The sequence below is a fragment of the Lissotriton vulgaris genome, chromosome 5 (assembly GCF_964263255.1).
Source record: "Lissotriton vulgaris chromosome 5, aLisVul1.2, whole genome shotgun sequence".
NCBI lineage: Eukaryota > Metazoa > Chordata > Amphibia > Caudata > Salamandridae > Lissotriton > Lissotriton vulgaris.
Window position 1 is genome coordinate 268,273,175 of NC_141693.1, and position 19,538 is coordinate 268,292,712.

At 47.0% G+C, this 19,538-nt stretch overlaps 1 protein-coding gene across 15 annotated transcripts in view; it reads right to left on the minus strand.

Moving 5' to 3' along the window:
* Window positions 1-19,538, minus strand: part of KIF1B (kinesin family member 1B) — a 1,388,545-nt gene that overhangs the window by 1,020,435 nt on the left and 348,572 nt on the right. For all 15 annotated transcript variants that reach the window (XM_086921360.1, XM_086921359.1, XM_086921355.1 and 12 more), the window contains 2 exons: window positions 10,946-11,025; window positions 10,254-10,329 (listed from right to left, as the gene is read on the minus strand). In XM_086921360.1, coding sequence (XP_086777486.1) covers window positions 10,254-10,329; window positions 10,946-11,025 — 156 coding nt within the window. The remainder of the gene's footprint in view (window positions 1-10,253; window positions 10,330-10,945; window positions 11,026-19,538) is intronic.

The window sequence follows — 19,538 nt, forward strand, 5'->3', positions numbered from 1 at the left end:
TAAGTAGTCATTCTGAGCAATATTGAGAGCAGTGTGTAACAGAACAAGGGGAAGTAGAGTCTCATTGTTTTGTCCCTGCAGGAGGTTTCACTGCTGCAGCGGATTGCGGACCTTCACCATTGTTGGTGGAAAGGCCTGTGATGCTGCGGTTAGTGACCCTGGAGCCACTTAGGGATCCATCGCACACTGTAAGGTCGGCATGAGTGTTTCCTTTGTTCTTTATTTTTCTCCAAACGAACAAAGTTTCACGGTCATCATTTCAGCTTGAGGGCCACAAATGTCAAGTGCCCATGTGGAGCCAAAAGAGAGGAGCCCTCAGCCACACTGATAACTTTGTGACACCACCATGCCTTTGCTAAAAAATGTCAGTAAAGTCGTCTCTACAAACTATTTGCATATCATTGACAAATTGTGGAAGGGAGCCCTATAAAGATCAGTTGTATATTCTCAGAACGGCAGTAGCACTTGCAAACTTCATATTAGTGACCGCTTTACTACCTTTCGTCCCACAAAATCAAGTTTTCTGCCTTACTTGTCTGATAGAATCATAGATGACGGAGCAGTTGTGTGAACCGTTTTGCTGACAGGACTATAAATGATTCATGCAGAGGATCTGAACTAAGAAATAATGGTTGCAAGTACTTCTAGTGCAGCTTGGAATGCGCAGCTTTAGCTGATGCAAGTGTAAGACATAATTAGATAGTCAGTTCAAATAGGCCTGGAACTAGCAGAAGCAACGGCCTTAAGGATGAACACCAGTGAAGAGTCTAAACAATTATCGACATGGAGTTGGCAGAGGAACGTTCAGTTTGTTAGCTCCCCAGATTAGCACATTTTGAAACGTGGGGATATCAACTGGAGAGACTCTTGTTGAAGGGAGCAGTCATTGGAGGCAACAAGTTTTTGTATCAGAGGATGTTGTTCATGTGGAGTAGGAACGTGTTCTGCACTGATGTCTGCACCTAGGAAAGGAGGTGTATTGAGAGTGACAAGAGATATGTCTTGATCTCAATCTGGATCTTTGAATAGGTCGGAATCTAGTCGTTGGAGACTTGGTTCGCTTTGGTGCTAAAGTTGGTCTTAATGGAGATTGAGACCCCTAAGGAGCTAATGGAGGAGGAGTTAGAGGAGGCGATGGAGTAGCAAGAGTTGCAGGTGGAAGAGGAGGAGAAGTCACAGGAGAAACTGGGTATTGTGGAGGTGAAGAGTGTTTATCAAGTGCTAAAGAATGTGGAATGACCACAGGGGATAAAGGTCTAAATGGCGAATATGCTCCGAACCAAATCTGAAGAGATTTAAGTGGAAAAAAGCCAAAAAGGCTGAAACCATGCCTCCAGATCATTTCACCACCAGGAGCTGAAAAAAGAACTGAAGTAGGTGCAACCTGTTGGGCATGATGGGATACTGGAGGGCCGTGGGCACTTAATGGTGCAGTGTCAGTTTCCATGCTAACATAACTGCAGCCTATATTTCTATATTACCCCGATTCCTTCAACTAAATTTCATTTGAAAAAGGTTTGTGAACTAGGTTTAAGATACGTTACTCTTTTCTGGTAATGTTTCTATTCTTTATTATTATTTTGGTCTGTATTAAAAGTAAATTAAATGAATAGGCCAATACAGTCTATTTTATAGGATGCAAAATATTAACTTTCACGAGAAACGATCTGTCCCTCCTGAAGTAAGGCAAAAATGGAAACAAAGGAACATATATTTAAAAGAAGGCTCCTTGATCCCATATGTGGGTGGGACAAGTCAATGCTCATAATTATCAATGGAGATCCCCTGAAGAATTAAAAGATCCTCTTCAGTTAAAGCCTGAAACTTACTGATACATATGAGGGAGGTGGGTGCTATCAAGTATGCCTAATTTCAGAGATAAAAAAAATGCAGATTACAGGAGTTAAGTATTTTAAAGAGTGGACTCATGAAACATGTAATAACGACATTCAAGTTTGAAAAGAGCACTAAAATTATATTGGGAGGTATAACCCTCTTGAGGCCCTTAATGAAAGCTTTAACATCGGGGATTTTGAAAAATGAGGCATGCATGCTGCAACTATAGACGATTGAAGTGTATCAATCAATCAATACTTTATTTATTAATTAAAACCATAACAATGTCATGATGTGAATCAGGTATCAATAGTTTACAAACATAAATTATTTAAAATATAGAGCAAAAAAAGAGCATGTTACTTATTTTGTCCTAAAAGCTTGAAGTAATATCCCTATCATGAAACCAGTTAAAAATTAATACGGATTGAAGTGTATGTTAATCCAGGCTTTTAGAGACCAAGCAGATAGCAAATGATCTCTTGCACAAAGACCTCGAGGGGGCTTATCTGTTTATTAATGAAGCAGTAGACCAGGAATACTCAAAGTACGGCCCCGGGGCCGCATGCAGCCCTCCTGACCTTTAATTACGGCCCCCGAGTGAACAACAGTACTGAGCTGCTGTTCACTTAACAGAGCAGGAAAATTCAGAAACCTGCAAAACAAACAAATATTTTATTTACACATTTTACACATTAGCTAAAGTGACCATAGGTGACAAAAGAAAGTGCCCTAGACAATTTATCTTTAGGAACACCTTTAGTTTTAAACTCTGCAAATAAGTGTATTTTATTAACGTGCTTGAGATTTTTACCTTAGTAGATGAGATTATCACTGCATTGAGAGGCATTTATTAGCAGTGATAGTTTTAAAACATGATCTTGGAAACTTTTCTTCCGTCCCCATTCTGAAAAGAATGCTATTAGTGAACCAAGAGGGAAGTCACTTGTCAGGTGCACCTGGTGATTAGCCTTGGTTGGTATATAATTGGAACACCATTAAAGTTTATTAAATAAAACTCGAATTCATGTATTTTAAGGGGCTCCTATATGTGTTCAAGAAGAAATAGGAGGCAAAGTGAAATTAACAAATTTCCTTAGATCACACAATTTTATCAAGTGGGGAAGTCAGAACTGATATTAGGTTTTCTGGTTTCACCGTTTGCAATTCCGCCACCAGATGAGTATCTTTCTCGCTCATGTTTTACATTATAAGTTAATGTTTGACTTTAATTTTGATAAATGAGAATAGAGCCTAGGTGGCAGACAGAAGTCACGTGAAGGCTCAGTTTGTTGTCCACACCATGCATCTGAGCTTCGCGCCCCCCTATGCTCACCTTTCATCACCACGATTCTCCCATTGTTGACATTGGTGCGGCCCTCGGGCAGGCCACAGACAGCACTTTGCGGCCCCCAGGGAAATGTTTGGGAGTACCCATGCAGTAGACAAAAGTTTGCCATTTTGCTACATAAGAGACGTATAAGGTGGGCTTGCGTGTACCTAACTCAGAATGAGCATGCGCTGCTCTGGGAGCCCGAGGTACATCAATTCTAGGATCTCAGATTCTAAATTGCTGTTTGGGGTCCAAGTTGACCCAGATGCTGAGTGAGAAGGTCCGGCATCAGAGACAGTCAATCGTATTGGTTGACTGGAATCTCCAGAAGCATCGTGCTCCAGACGCCGATCTAGGCTCCTGCCGTCTTGTCGACGTAGAACGCCGTCTCGACGGCAACCGCCGTCGAACGGCGGAGGAAGTCTCTCACTCAACACCAAGTGTCTTCTAGACGACGGTGGTGCTGCATCCGGTCTTGACGTCGAAGGTCTTCGATACGACGGCGGAGGGGTTTTTCTCGCCCTCGATGCCGAACGTCGTCGAGACTACGACGGAGACCTCATCCTAGACACCGATCGTCGCCCAGTTGACGACGGCGGAGGGGTCCTTGTTCTCGACGTCGATCGCTGATGGGACTGCGATGACAGAAGAGAGCCTGCCCTCGACGTTGAACGCCTTGCCAACACTGAGTCTTTGCACCTCGACGCCGATAGTCGCGGAGTTGACGACGGCGGAGGGGTGACACTCCTCGATGCCGATCGACGTCGAGATGACGACGGCGGAGGGTCTCTGCTCCTCGACGCAGATCGTCGCCGGGTTGACGACGGCGGTGAATCTCTGCTCTTCGACGCCGATCGTCGCCGGGTTGACAACGGCAGAGGGTCTCTGCTCCTCGACGCCGGGTTGAAAAGAACGTCTGGGAGCTTGCAATTGCAAAGCTCCCATAGATTTAGCTGTGTCAGTGTCTTTTTTAATTTTCTCTAAAAGTGCATCGACATTAGGGCCAAATAGGTGTTTCTCATCAAATGGCTGATTGAGGATGGAATTTTGTACTTCAGGTTTGAAACCTGAAATACGTAGCCAGGCATGCCTACGCAAAAGGACATGGTGTTAATTGCCCTTGAGGCAGTATCTGTGGCATCTAGGGCACAACGATTGGAAGTATTGGTGATATTTTTACCTTACTGTATGAGTTCATTGGCCCTACTTTTATATTTATCTGGTAGATGCTGCATTATGGATTCCAGTTCATCATAATGTACCCGGTCATATCTTGCCAATAGCGCTGGAGTATTGGCAATGCGCCATATGTTAGCTGCCTGTGACACTGTTTGTTTGCCGGAGGCGTCAAGGAGTTTAGATTCCTTATATGGTGGTGCGGCTTCACCTGATGTTTGTGAATTGGCACGTTTATGTGCGTTAGAAACTACTAAGGAATCTAGCGGTGCTGGGCCTCTAATGTAAACTGGATCTGTAGGGGCAACTTTGTATTTTTTCTCAATGTGGGGGTTGAGGACTCGAGCCCCGGCAGGATCTTTGAATACCTCTGTTGCATGCTTAATGGCCCCCCTTAAGCATTGGCAAAATGGAAGTGGACGTTTGTGTAGTGTCAAAAGTGCCCAATAAGAAATCTTCCTCCACAGTGTCTGTGTGCAAGTCGACCCCATGGCAGCCCTATAGACTAGTAGGTTAAAACCTCTAGTGTCCTCTGGGGGAAGGCCTGGAGGGATATACATCATCTTGAGGGACGTATTGCACATCAGGGGTGGTTTAATCATCCCATGGATTAGGTGACTGAGGGGGACTATTGGTCCCTACTGGGTCATGTGCACCCCCACCTGTGTCATCAGAGTCTGTATCTACATCATCATCTGGATTAGGGGGTGGTGTAGGAGAATGATGAGGTGGAGGAGGAGGAAGAAGAGTAAGGGGAGGTGGTGGAGAAGGAACCCTTAATGGAGAGGTTGCAATGTCTATTCTTTGGAGGAGGAGGAGGTGCAGGCGCCTCTAGTGGTCTCTTCTTGGAGCTAAGAGTCAGTTGGCCAGTCTTAGGATCCTTTACCAGAGTCTTTTGAGTAGTATCTGGTGTAAAAAGCTCTTCTGTGGAGGGTAGATCCTTCGGTGTCAAAGTTCTCGGTTCCGGAGTTTTTTTTAAGCACCGACTCGGTAGCTGGTCTAGGGTCTTTCGGCTTAGAACTATGACCTTTTGAAATGTCCTTAACCGGAACGTGTTTTTTCGGTTCCGGGGGATTTTTCGGCTCCGAAGCATGGGAGTCGGACCTTTAGGTGTTTTTTTTACTCGGCTCAGAGTGCAGTTTTGACATCGATGAGCCAGTGCCAGCCTTTGGCGCCGAGTGCTTGGGTGTTGAAGCAGCGGTCGGCATAGATGAGGAAGATTGCTTCTTTTTTGGTGTCGGTAAGGGATAGACACCAGGAATAGGTTGACTTAAGCCCGAATCACCTGAAGGCTTAGTAGGCTTCTTTGCCGGGCCCGAAAGCAGGGCGTGGGAAGCAGTCTCTCGGTGTTCACCGGGGCCTGAAGGTGATGGTGTGACTGAACCCTTTTTGGAGGGTGTCGAGGAAGGGTCGGGCCAACGTGTGTACTCACGACCCGTTGAGCTGGAGTGATATCCTCAACGTCTGAGTCGTCGGCATCAGAGGAGTTGGCGCTTTCTTCGGCCCGCTGCTGTTCTGGCATGTCGACGCCCTCTTCAAAGATGTCATCCGGGATCGAAGCTGACGAGTGAGCCATGGTTCTTCGAGCTAGTCTGTCCCGCATAGTCTTCTTGGAGCGGAAGGAAGCACAAACGGAACAGTCTTTGGCTTCTCCGGGGAGAGGCAAAGGTTGCACACCTCATGTAGAACGGTGTGGGGAAACTTCGACCCACATTGAGGGCACTTTCTTAATGGCGTCCTTTCCATGAGCCAGAGAGTAAGGCCCAGGTAGACCCGAAGGCCTTCGTCAACGACCGGAATCGAAGACTTCGAAGTTGTGAAGAGTTGCGTCGATGGGGACCGCGATCGAAACAATACCATCGAACTGGGTGAGTATTGCGCGCCGAAGGGAAATCGGTTCCAAACCGGAGCGCAGGAAACACACGGGCCCAACACTAGGTGGTGATCTATGCACAGAGTGTAATCTGCAGCTCATATGCCTCGAACATAATCATTTGAAACTGCTGATCACAGGGAATTTCTCCTCCTTCTGGCTCATCATCACCATCATCATCATCTGCATAGTCATCATGAATAGTGTTACTATCTAGCACTCTTGGTTGAGTAGACTGTTCCAGTTGAGCAAACAGACATTTTCCCTGAAACATTAAAGATAAACTTGGAGAAGGTGTACTCCAATGACAAGTAGGATGTTGACACTGTGTAGGTGGCTCATGTGCCTCCAGAATATTTTATAATAATTATTCAACAATTGACAGAGGTCCAGCACCAGTGTTACTGTAACCTGCAACATAGGTTCTTGCTCATTTTGGTCTTCATAGGAGTCTTCATGAGCATATTACTCTTGAAATGCCTCAAAGGACATACATCTCGACTGAGGTTTGTCTTTAAAGGAAAATTCGCCTTCCACTTAGCTAATGGAGTCATCTTCATTTTAGTCTTGCCATTCAACATGCAATTGGGAAGGGATGTATGCCACCCCAAAATAACTGTTGTCCCAATCATCATAATCAGCAGTTCCACCCCCTTCCAGCAGGCATACAGGACGTAGTGGAGAGCTCTTACTTGGCTATGCCAGATCAAAAAGAAATCAGGTAATTTCGTCTCGTCAGCGAGCCCATCAACACTAAGAAACGCTCCCTATGTTTTAAATAGGTTTGTGGTTCAGATGTCATTGACGGGTGTTTTGTACTTGTTGACACAACTACTGCTGACTGTCTAGCTAAAGTCTATGTCATCACTATGTCTGTCGCTGAAGAAGTAGTTACCATTATCATTGTCGCCGGTTTCATTGACATGCGTTTCATCAATGAACGATCCGTAGATCTCACAGCCATGGGTGTCTTAATAGGCTGTTTTTTACCTTTACCCTTGTGTATCTTATTTGATGGCTCTTCAGAAGACTATTTTCTTTCCCCTGGCTCAATCTTTTTAGAGTAATGGAGAAATTATGACGTCAAATCGTCTTCCTCTCCAGAAATTGGAGTTTCAGTGTCTTTCTTTTGCTGCAAATAGAAAGGAGCCTTGACACCCTGTACTAAAAGGATTTTGCAGAAAAAATACAGCAGTGCTTACAATCTTTGGGCTTGTGCTCCAGATATTAACAGTATAAATACTGTTTATGCGAATCCTAAAAAAAGCCTGCGTTTGCCTCAAGATTTATAAAGTTTAATAATACCTTTTTAAGATCCCTCAGACATGAATATCCTGTCAGAATTTACAGTGAAACTTTTACCTTCTGTAATAACGGCAGTTGGAGTTCAGTCTGAGGTCACTATTTAAGAGAAAATCACAGAGTACACTGAAGAACTGAGCAGAGATCAGAGAGACTCCATTTACATAACATTTGTTTACAAATCTGAGGCATGGTGACTCTTGAGGGGAAGGTAAGAGGGAAGAAGCTGCACTCCGACCGGCTGGAGTCTGGTTCTTTCTAAAATCATGTAAATTGGTTATCAATGTCACTTGTTTAAGTTATTCTTTTCAAAGCAATGCTTTACACTACTTATTCTTAATTACTGTGGGACTCCCACCTCGATGCCTGGGAAGATTTAAACAAGTAATTTTATGAAAGATTTAATACTGGAGAATGAGGGTGAAGAAACCGGACTCATTTTTAGCACCATGTATAAAATGAGTGGGAGAGGAGAAACTCATAACCAAATATCCTGATCAATTCATCCACCGCGCATTGCCCATGGACTGTGGGTGTGCGTACCTGGAGGTGAAGATTTTGGCATTTTGTGTTTTCAGAGGTGGACTTGTAGCTATAGTGTACCCAAAGGGCAAAACTTTCAACTACAAGTGCTGTGCACTTAACACAAAGCAGAGGTACCAGTGGTGGACAGGATGAAAGGGGATGTGGAAGTAGTTATCTTAAGTCCAGTGCCGCGATTAAGTTCCTCGTCAGGGCAGTAGGATGACTTCTCGCAGGGTGATCATGTGAAAGTGCTTAGAGCGGATGTATTGGTTCAGCAGGCAAAGGTCGAGGATTAGCCAGAGGGACCAATCCATCTTGGGTATTTAGTAGAGAGAGTACACTACTCTGCAACGCTGGTTTAAGGGCAGCAGCTCAATCTTTCCTTTGGCTTGGAACATATACACCTCCACAATGAGAAGCCAAAGATCAAAAGGGCTGAGAAGATGAGCGGAGGGGGAATGTTTGGCAGTGTGATTTGTATCTCCGGACAGTACCCCTGCAAACCTACTGAAAGCACCCCTTTATCCAAGGTAATTGCCTCTCACTGGTGAACAACAAACGTAATCTTCCCCTAAAAGGTGTTGTGTGATCATTTGGGATGGAAGGGGAGTCACTGCTTGAGGCTGAGGCGCACAGGTTAGACCTGACCCGCCCCTTGCCTTGGCCATTATTTCTGCCAACCCTGAGAAGGATTTGGAGAGCCGAGTGTCATTAAAGGGCTGGTGCTGGTAGTCCTACCTTTGGGTGGATGCTGGCACCTTTGATCTGTCTCTGAGTTGGTGCTTTCGAAAGAAGAATCTTACTGTGGAGGGCTGAATGGCATCCTATGACTGTCCTTTTTATGTATTTCTAGCTTCTCATTGAACGGAGTGTAGAAGAGATGCTCCCCCATCAAAAGGCATGTTAAGAAAGTGCTATCACACTTTGGGATGGAAACTAGAGATCCATCCGGAGGCAAGTATGGCAGTGTAGGAGGATGTTGGTGTTAATGTCTCTGCTCTTGCTTTCTTTGTCCGGTGGAGGGTCATTGCCTCCTGCCTTCGCTGGGGCACATTTGCATGCTGGGTGTAAAAACCAGTGAGTTGGGTGGACATTGACCACAGATGTACACTGGGTCGGCTGGGGCAGGCCAGCACTATTTTTTACTCTTATGGGAATATCTATTAGAACATTCCCTGGACAGTGACTTAACTTTGAGAGAGAAAATCTACTCAGGGTCTCCCTGCAGGTCTTACCCAAAAATAATCTAGCCTCACCATCCCAGATTGACCTTTGGTTGCAAAGAAGTGTCAGAGTCACGGGTCATGGAGTTGTTTCTCAGCCCCAGACACTACATACCACCAAAGGGATGCAAATGAGACATCTTTCAGCACTGTTTACAAAGCCAGAGGCCTTTTGAGGAGATACTGGCCTTAGTCAGTATCAGAAACTGAGAATGTAATCAGTGAGACACCAAAATAGAGCTCCGAACCACATCAATGCAAAATAGAAAACAGGAACAGAAGTCTGTGCACTGGTTGACACCCCGTATTATCCAGTAACGTCCAAAACCAGAGTAATAGCTCTATCCGCATGGTACTACCCAGCAGACTGATTGCTGGTAACAAAGTTTTCCAGTCCAGTCTGAAGCCTAGAACAAATGTTTATATGATGCGAAATCTGGGGGAAGATGTAATCATTAGAAATTATCCATCTGAACATGGTAGTAACCAATACACAACTGAGCTGTTGTGAACTTTCTACATCTTTGACTCTATCCAGGTAAAATCTGGAGACCCACCTAACATCTAGCACAGATCTCTCCTCTGAAAAGGAAGGTATATGCAAAAGGTGGGCAAAGATATTAACCGATTAGTATGAAAATCCCTAGACCGCTTTGGTTAAGAAAGTCAAGTGCGCTCATATAGCTACTTAATCTTTTCTTATGAAACACGGTAAAGGGTTGCTGTAACCACAAATCTTAGATTTGGCTTTCTCCTCAAGGGAAAATAGCAGAATAAATAAATATACACATTTTACGCACAAATTACCTTTGAAAAGATCTCTTGGCATCAGTCTGGTCATATAGCACTTTTACAAAATGTGTGACATCTATAATATTACCACCCCTGGACATTATGTAAACAGCACCTAATACAGTAATCCAGAGGACTGAGCAAGTCAGGCATCCACATTCAATTGACTTATGTTTTATGAGCTATTTTTTACCTTTTTAGGAGAGAAAACACCCAGTGTTCCTCCATCTTCCCGAATGGCAACGCCCATCTCCGCCAGCAAGGCTTCTCTGAAAAAAAATAATAATAAGATCAATTAAAAAGTATAATGATACAGACAGCGTCATGTAAGGCATAACAAGAGGACCTCTCCACCTTAATACTGCAACATCCAGATCAGTATATTTTGCAACATCCTCATTCTAGATATTGAAAAACCAAATAATACCAATATTTGTAAAGTGCACAGCTACCTCTGAAGTGGTGTCCCGGGGCTGGGGGCCGTCTGGAAGATTAAGAGAGCTATTGCCCAGAGTCACATGGTGCTGGGCTAACCTGCCGCCGGTACCGGGGATCAAACCTTGAACCCAGTAGTCCCGAGTCAGGCATCCTGGCCTCTGCGCCACACCTCTACTTGCTCTAGACCTTAATCTCAAGCTAATTTGAGAGCGCATTACTCACCAAACAAGCATGCCTTAAAATGTCCTCCTTCAATAAATCCTGTGCTATATTCACTCTAAGTCTACAATCATTCTGTAAATTCTGCTTTTGGTCTCACTTCCAATATGATTATTAGACCTCACTTCAGGCACTGCCCTGGCCCACTAACAGACAAGGCTTGTATACTAGTCCCACTCACTAAATTCTACAATAACCAGTCTCAAGCATGCAGTGTGAACTACAAACCTTTCCATTCGAATAGCTTCAGTCTTGCGCAGTTTCTCTTCCCAGGTTTCATTCAGCTCAGCAATGATCTTCTCAGATTCCTGATAGACAAACCATAAGTCAGGATTTTCATAATTGGACCCATGCTATTAGGATCCCCAATGCTTCCCCTTCCAACGGTTCTAGGGTTGGTAGCTCTGCATCAAGGCCATCTAGTTTCAGCCACTGTTCAGTCAAGCACATTAATGCTAAATCCATGGAATCAGAGACCCAAAAGGGTTCCACTTTCCACTAGGAACCCTGATAACAATTGTGGTAAAGTCTGCTTTTCAGAACTGGTCATCAGACACCACACTGCACGTTATAAATGAAAAAGCAAGATTCCAATTAAAATAACAATCGAACGTTCAAAGTCAAATAATGGAATATAAAGTGAATAAATAAGGAAATGTCTCTCTTCCCCTCGGCCTGGACCTACACTTAGCACCAAGACAAAGGCAGTCCTTTTGGGTCTTTGTGCACACATTCCCCATGATGCTTTATCCTTGTAACACTGTCACCAATATCATGTGATATCAACAATAATGTCATGTGAGATCTCTTCAGTGGTGTCATGTCATGACAAGAACATGGCAGGAGGGTGAATAACAGCCTATGCAGCTTACTAAAACTGGGGATTATTTCAGTTGTTTTAGGCAATACTTTTTAATAATAATTACTGCAGTTTTATTTATTGTAAGTTATAAGATTTTTATAAACACACATAAGTAACTTAATATAACCCCTTCTATGCTCATGACGGAGCCGCTCCGTCATGAGCCTCGTTTGAGCTGTGCTCATAAAGGAGCGGTTCCGTCATGGCCCGCTCGGCAGGCCTGCGCGGCGCGAATTCCGCGCCTGCGCTGGACGTTCCATTGAGTGGGCGGGGCCGTGACGGAACCGCTCCGTCATGAGCACAGCTCAACCGTGGCTCATGACGGAGCGGCTCCGTCACGAGCATGCGAGCGCCGCTCGGCCCCCCCGCCCCCTTAGCGCTGCGGCGGAATTCCCGCAGCAGCGAAGGGGTTAAGCAAAGGTAAGCAATTATTTTTACAGCTTGAGGCAATCATAAATTTACATGATGTGCATTCTTCTGTTATGTAGTGAGGCAGCACAGAAATTCATATGACAACTGTAGGTGGCATTGATGTGCTCCCCACAATGCCAATTATAAACCCACAAAGCCCCATAAGATGAGCACCACTTTTAGACCTCTTGCTTTTATTTCAATGATTATTAAAGTGAACAGGTTAAAAAAAAAGATTCTGATCCAATTCTATGATGAAGCAGGAGAGTTGAACGGGAATCTAAAATGGTCTCAAGTCAGTAAGAAGGAGGACCTAGTGCAAAGCACCAACGTATCAGGGATGATAGTCCGGTAAGGAGGCTTGGATGACAGAACCTGCAATTCGCTCACTCTCCTGGCTGATGTGATTCCCACTAAAAAGGCTGGCTTGATAGTGCCTGCATTGCTCGCATTGCCTCTTTAGTTATATTTGCCATTGTGTAAATTGCCCGCTTTGCCTTTAAGAGTGTGTAGCTACTTTATAGCGTAGCGCTCGCATTGACTGATAGATTGTAATTCATACCGCCTGATTGTGCCAGTGCCTCTGCCCACAGCGTAACTCCTATCTGTGCCCCAAACTGTTCCGGTTTCGCTTTTGCAGCCATTTTGTTGTTGTTGTGCCTCCCAGCCAGTCCTCTCCACCCCGCTCCCGCCTCCCAGCTGCTCCTCCCTCGCCCCTCCCCCCTCCACTATCCACTAATGACAGATGCCTTTGTGCGAAGCATTCACGCGCAGCGGTTGTGCCCCATGCGCGCCAAAGGTAAGCCCGTCTACGCCCGTCCGCGCCTGGACCGCGCCCAGCGCCAGACCCCCTGGCCCCCGCAAAATCCACTCCGCCCGCATAACATACGACGCCGCTACCCTCTCAGCCCTTAACCCCGGCCGCCCACCGAACTGCTACCAAGCCGCCCCAGGACACACCCATGGACCCTTCACCTGCCACTCCTGCAAGTTCGAATGCATCAGGACCCACATCAAATCCACAGACTCCAATCAGAGCTCCGACACTAACCACCTAAAGTGCATCCTGCTCAACACCCGCTCGGTCCACAGACACGCCATTGAACGAACTCTGGAACCTACTCGACACTACATCGCCGGATGTCGCCTTCCTTACAGAAACCTGGTTAAACGCTTCATCAGCACATGACATCGCCATAGCCATCCCAGTCGGCTACAAGATCATCCGAAAGGACCGCACCAACCAAACAGGAGGAGGCATCGCCATCGTCCATAAGAACACCATCCGCATCACGACCAGTTCCGACGACCACCTCTCTACCGCCGAACACCTTCACTTCCAGATCCACACCGACCCCAAGACCACACTCAGAGGCACCCTCATCTACAGGCCACCAGGACCCCGCACACAATTCAGCGAAGACATCACTGACTTCATCAGCCCACACGCCCTCCCCTCCGAGGACTACATTCTACTGGGAGACCTCAACTACCACCTGGAAAAGAAAAACGACTGCAACACCACCACCCTTCTGGACAACCTGGACAACCTCGGACTCGAACAACTTGTCAATACCCCCACCCACTATGCCGGACACACGCTCGACCCAAACTTCACCTCCAGCAAGCACATCTCCTTCAATCACACCACAGCTCTCCACTGGACGGACCACAGCTGCGTTCACTTCAAGTACAAAAAGACCACGACCCACAACCCCCACAACCTATTCCCCGAAGAAACTGGAACAAAATTACTACCGACCAGCTCTTCACATCGCTTCACCAAAACCCTCCTGCCAAAACATCGAACCCAAACCAAGCAGCCACCAACCTCACACAATGGATCACCCACAGCGCCGACAAACTAGCACCCTTGAAAAACCATGAAATCAAGCAAGGTAGCAAAAATGCCCCTGGTTCAACGGTGACCTTAAGAAATCCAAGAAGTTATGTCGCACCCTCGAGAAAGCCTGGAGAAAAAACCCAACCACTGACAACCTGACCACCTTCAAGAACGCCACCCGCAAACACCACCAACTGATCCGATCCACCAAGAAATCAGCATTCAAGGATCGACTTTACAACAACGCCCACAACAGCAAGGAACTATTAAACATCTTCAAAGAATTTACCAACCCCACCGCCGGCACCAACGACATCACTCCCTCCCAAGACCTCTGCGACTCCCTAGCCTCTTTCTTCTACAGCAAAATCGCCGACATACATAACAGCTTTGAAAACCAGTCCGGAGACCAGTCCACTCCACCCACCTCCGAACTTAAACCCCCCTCCAACAACCTTTGCGCCTGGAACCCAATCACCACTGAAGAAACCATCCGCCTGATGAACTCCATCCACTCAGGATCGCCAACCGACCCATGTCCCCACCACATTTTCAACAAAGCAGACTCCATCATCGCACCCCATCTCCGAGACGTCATTAACTACTCCCTCAACTCCGCCACCTTCCCGGAAAGCTGGAAGCATGCCGAACTCAGAGCCCTTCTGAAGAAACCCACAGCAGACCCCACTGAACTTACGAACTACTGCCCCATATCGCTCCTCCCATTCCCTGCCAAAGTTATTGAGAAAGCTGTCAACAGTTAGCTCGCCGCCTTCCTCGAATCCAACAAATCCCTCGACCCCTCACAGTCCGGCTTCCGAGCCAAACACAGCACCGAAACCGCCCTCATCGCAGCAACAGACGACATTCGAACTCTACTGGACAACGGAGAAACAGCTGCCCTCATCCTACTGGACCTCTCCGCAGCCTTCGACACAGTCTGTCATAGCACCCTCATACAACGCCTCAGCAACATCGGAATACAAGGAAAAGCATTGGACTGGATCATCTCGTTCCTCGCCGGAAGAACCCAGAGAGTCCGCCTCCCCCCTTTTAGATCAAAGGCCACCGAAGTCATCTGCGGCGTACCACAAGGATCATCACTCAGTCCAACCCTCTTCAACATATACATGAGCCCCCTCGCATCCATCGCACACCAACATAATCTCAACATCATCTCCTACGCAGACGACACCCAGCTGATCCTCTCCCTCACCAAAGACCCAAACACCACCAAAACCAACTTACACGAAGGAATGAAAGAAGTAGCCGAGTGGATGAAGAACAGCCGTTTAAAACTGAACTCGGACAAAACGGAAGTCCTCATCTTAGGATCATCCCCCTCCGCCTGGGACGACTCATGGTGGCCACCGGCCCTGGGAACCGCACCCATATCTACGAACCACGCATGTAACCTGGGCTTCATCCTGGACTTCTCCCTCTCGATGACCAGACAAGTCAACGCCGTCTCATCTTCATGCTTCAACATCCTACGCATGCTCAAAAAAATCTTCCGCTGGATCCCCACCGAAACAAGAAAGACGGTCACCCATGCACTGGTCACAAGCAGACTGGATTACGGAAACACCCTTTACGCCGGAACCACAGCCAAACTACAGAAAAAACTCCAACGCATCCAAAACGCCTCAGCTAGACTCATACTGGACATCCCCTGTCAAGCTCACATTTCCGATCAACTGAAAGACCTCCACTGGCTCCCAGTCAACAAAAGAATAACGTTCCGTCTCCTCACCCACGCACACAAAGCCCTCTACGACCTAGGACCCGAATGCCTCAACACGCGACTGTCCTTCTACACCCCCACCCGCCAACTACGATCGTCCAATCAAGCCCTCGCCGCAATTCCGCGCATCCATAGATCCACCATGGGGGCGGGGGGTGGGAGGGGGGGGGGGGGGGGGTGGTCGGCCTTCTCCTACTTAGCGGCCAAAACCTGGAATTCTCTCCCCACCCACCTCCGCCTTGTACAGAACCACCTCTCCTTCAGAAAGCAGCTAAAAACTTGGATATTCGAAAAGTAAAGTACCCCCCCTCCCCCAAGTGCCTTGAGACCCTCTGGGTGAGTAGTGCACTATACAAATCTCTGAACTTGAACTAGGCAGCCAGAGGGGGCAATTGTGCAGAAGTCGAATGGGGCTCACATAAGAAAGGTGAGAACCAAAGTTAGGTCCCACTGTGGCATAATGAAATGGGACGGTGGAAAATATGTGCAAGGCCTTTGAGTAATCTACTTTCAATAGGAGGTTTAAATAACGAGGGCTGTTCTGGCACCCTCAGGAAGGCAGACAGGGCCAAAAGGTACCCTTTGAGATTGCCCAGTGTAGATCCCTGCTGGGCAACGGTCAAAATAAAAAGCCAAACTTGAGAAAGGGAAGAAGAAATAGTATCAATAGACCTTTCTGTACAATGTTTTATAAATCTGTTCAACCAGCAGGCATACAAGTCATGGTGGACAGTTGCCTGACCGCCAAAATAACATCACAAACTTCAGGGGGACGGTTGAATGCTATCAACTGCTGCCGCTCAATCTCCACGCAAGAAGGCATAGACCTATGATAGGTTCAGGTGGAGGTCCCTCCCATGCTGATCCTCCTGAAGGGGCAGCCTGATCAGAGGATCAATGTTCAATTGGAGAAGCTTGGGATACCAGACTCTCCATGCCCAGTCTGGAAAGGAGTATAGGAGGCCTTAACTCAAATCAAGACATAAGGCATCTCCAAGTGGGAGCCGCCTTGGAAACTCATGCAAAAAGAACAATTGATGGACAGAATGATTAACAAGTTCATACATTAACCCCAGTACAGAGATCTGGGCCTAAATCCCTTGTTGTTTTGCTTTGGAAACTCCAGCACGCAAACCTGTTGACATTGCCCATTCTCAACAGAGGCAAACAAGTCTAACAGATCTTACCAAAGTCTCTCCAACACGCTGCATGTAATACCGCCCCGGTCTGTGGGTTGGCTGTGGGACACATTTTAGACGATTCGGGGGAGGTGCTGCTTGAGGTCACAGCGCCCCGGAGAGGGAAAAACCTAGCAGATTCCAGCATCAGATACACTACAGCCAGTCGTCAGTAGTCTGCCGCATGAAGGGAACGGAGTGTGGAAGGTACCATCACTGGTGAACCCCGAAATACGCATCTACAGACGCCGCCACCACCACCGAGACAAGCGCCAGACCCAGGAGCAGCGCGAAACATACCTGAATGTATTAAAATGGCTCTATATATACTGGACAAAAGTAAGGTACAGTGTGTATAGAGTCCCCAGTCTCCAGAGGTTTGGCAGAGGCTAAAGTTAGATATAGCCTTACTCTCTAAAGTGGTAGCTTGGTCGAGCAGTAAGGCAGTATCAGAGGACAGTGTAAAGCATTTGTTGTACACACTCAGTCAGCAAATGGTCTCACACACTCAAGAACTGAACTCTAGCCCAATTGTTTTGTATCAAAAGATATAGTTGTTTTCTTTTAGAACCAACAAGGTATCAAAATATACTTTCTCAGGATGAGGTACTTTGGTTAAATACTTTTCAAATAGGCAATAGACTTTTCAAATGCAATCGTTAGTTTGTTGCAATAGGCAACACAATTTCAAACAATGCAATATTGAGCTCAATGGGAATTTTCAGTTAAATGCAGTTAGTTACTTTGTAGATTACTTTTCTAACCACAGCACTCGATCCTAGATGGGACATGAGCTGTAAACAGTTAAGTAAAAGTGTTTTGGTTACAGTAGTGATTTTTAAGGAATATTATTGTATTTTAAAAGTGGACACTTTTTGAAACTTGAAACTTTCTTGAAACTTTTCAGTTGAAATTACCAATGTTATCCTACGGAAGGAAATTCAGTTTGCAGGTAAAGTATGTTCACGTTACTTTTGTAATCCAGTGCTGGACTCCTAGGCTCAGCACTGGGACCTCTATCTAAAACAGGCACGTAATTACGTTTTTATGGTTGGCACGATTTTTAGAGACTATATATAAGTTTCAGAAATCGAAAGCAGGCAATGATATCCTATGGAAGGAAATTCAAGTTACTGGTAAGTACGGTTAGAATTACTTTTCAGGGTCAGTACTGGGCTCAAAGATGCAGCACTGAGGTCTCTCCTGATAACAGGTGAGTAAATCGGAATTCGTAGTTCGGCTGATTTTAGATTAATATTTTAAAGTTCCAAAACTCCACACTTAGAAGAATTTCCAAGTAAAACGAGTCAATGTTAGCCTAGAAAAGTGAGTTAACCACTTTTAGGTAAGTACTCGACTGGCAGAGTGAAGGTTCTGGGCATAGACTCAGGGTTCTCCCAGGGTCAGGTAGGTACAGTTTGTACACTCTCAGCCGCACAGGGGCAGCCGGGTGCAGAGGTAGTTAGGCCCAATGTTATCGAATGAGAGGCAAGGGGCATTTGGTTGGTGGCTGCTGGCTAGCAGGCCACGCGGCTGTGGGAGCTGGGCTCCTGCTCACATGCTCAGGGCAAATGGGTAAGTAGGATAGGACAACGGTTGCACTGCCAGGGGCGGCTGGGTGCTTTTGAGCTGTCGGGCGCTCAATGTTATTCAAAGAAGAGCTTGAAAAGGGAACAAAGACTGCAGGCTCAGGGACGAAGGATCTTCTGGATCGACCAACACGTCAAGGGGTAAGTTGGGATCTTGGAGGATAGGTAGGCACCCTGGAGTTGGGCACAGGAAGCCAGGGGCGCCGGGTGCAGGGGTGTCTTTGGTTTTACCCTCTGCTGGTCGCGGTAGGAGGGTCCCTGGTTCTGCAGGCATCGAGGAGGGCCCTAGGGCACTGGATTTCAGGTCACAATCGCCAGGGGGACGTCGTCAGGGTCTTTGGTCACTCGGGCACAGACCGGGCTCGGCGGGTGCAGAGTGGGCTGGATTCACGGTTCCTGGCTGGCACCAGGGTTATTGTTGTTTAAGCAGAACCACTGCTCATGGGAGTCCAAGTCTCTAAGAGGGTAAAGGCAGGCAGGTCCTCCGGGTTTCACAAGGTTGCTGTCCGCAGGAGACGCCGGGATTTAGCAGGAGCAGGTTCAAGGATCAACAGGCCTGTAGGGCTGGGGCCAAGTCAGTTGGTGTCGTCCTCTTGTTAGCAGCTACACTGCAGGTCTTCTTTTTGGTCTTCTTTCTTGTTTCGAAATCGGGATCTGAGGAAGGAAGGTTTAGGGTGCACCTAAATACTAAATTTTGGGGCGTTACAGGTAGGGTGAGGGCAGAGACCAATAGGTCCCTGTCCTGGGGTGGGTCCACCCCCTAACCTGCTCCTCTCCTGTGGGAGGGGGTCAGGAGCCTAGCTGTGAGTGGTTGGGCTCCCCATCCTCAAGAGAGCAGTAGCCCGTAAACATGCTTAACCTCGCCTCTTCCACCTGAGGGGTGGAGTTGGCACAGGCTGGCACACCCCCTTTCCTGACGTAGGGTTCCGGTCAGTCTTCCCGCCAGAGTGGGGGTCAGAACAGGTGGGGCCAGTTGCTGAGTACAGCAAGTGGCCTGGAGAAGCTCACAAAGGCGGCATGCCTTTGAAGCTTCCCCCTGCCCATCCTGGGGGAGGAGACCTAGCACCTTGCCCAGGATGTGCATGGTTGCAGGCTCAGGAGAGCGAGGGGCTCTCCACCCAGGGGTCCCGCAACCTGTCTGCTGTGTGGAAGCCTAGGCAGCCTCTCATAATAAATGCGAATTGTAGGTTAGGT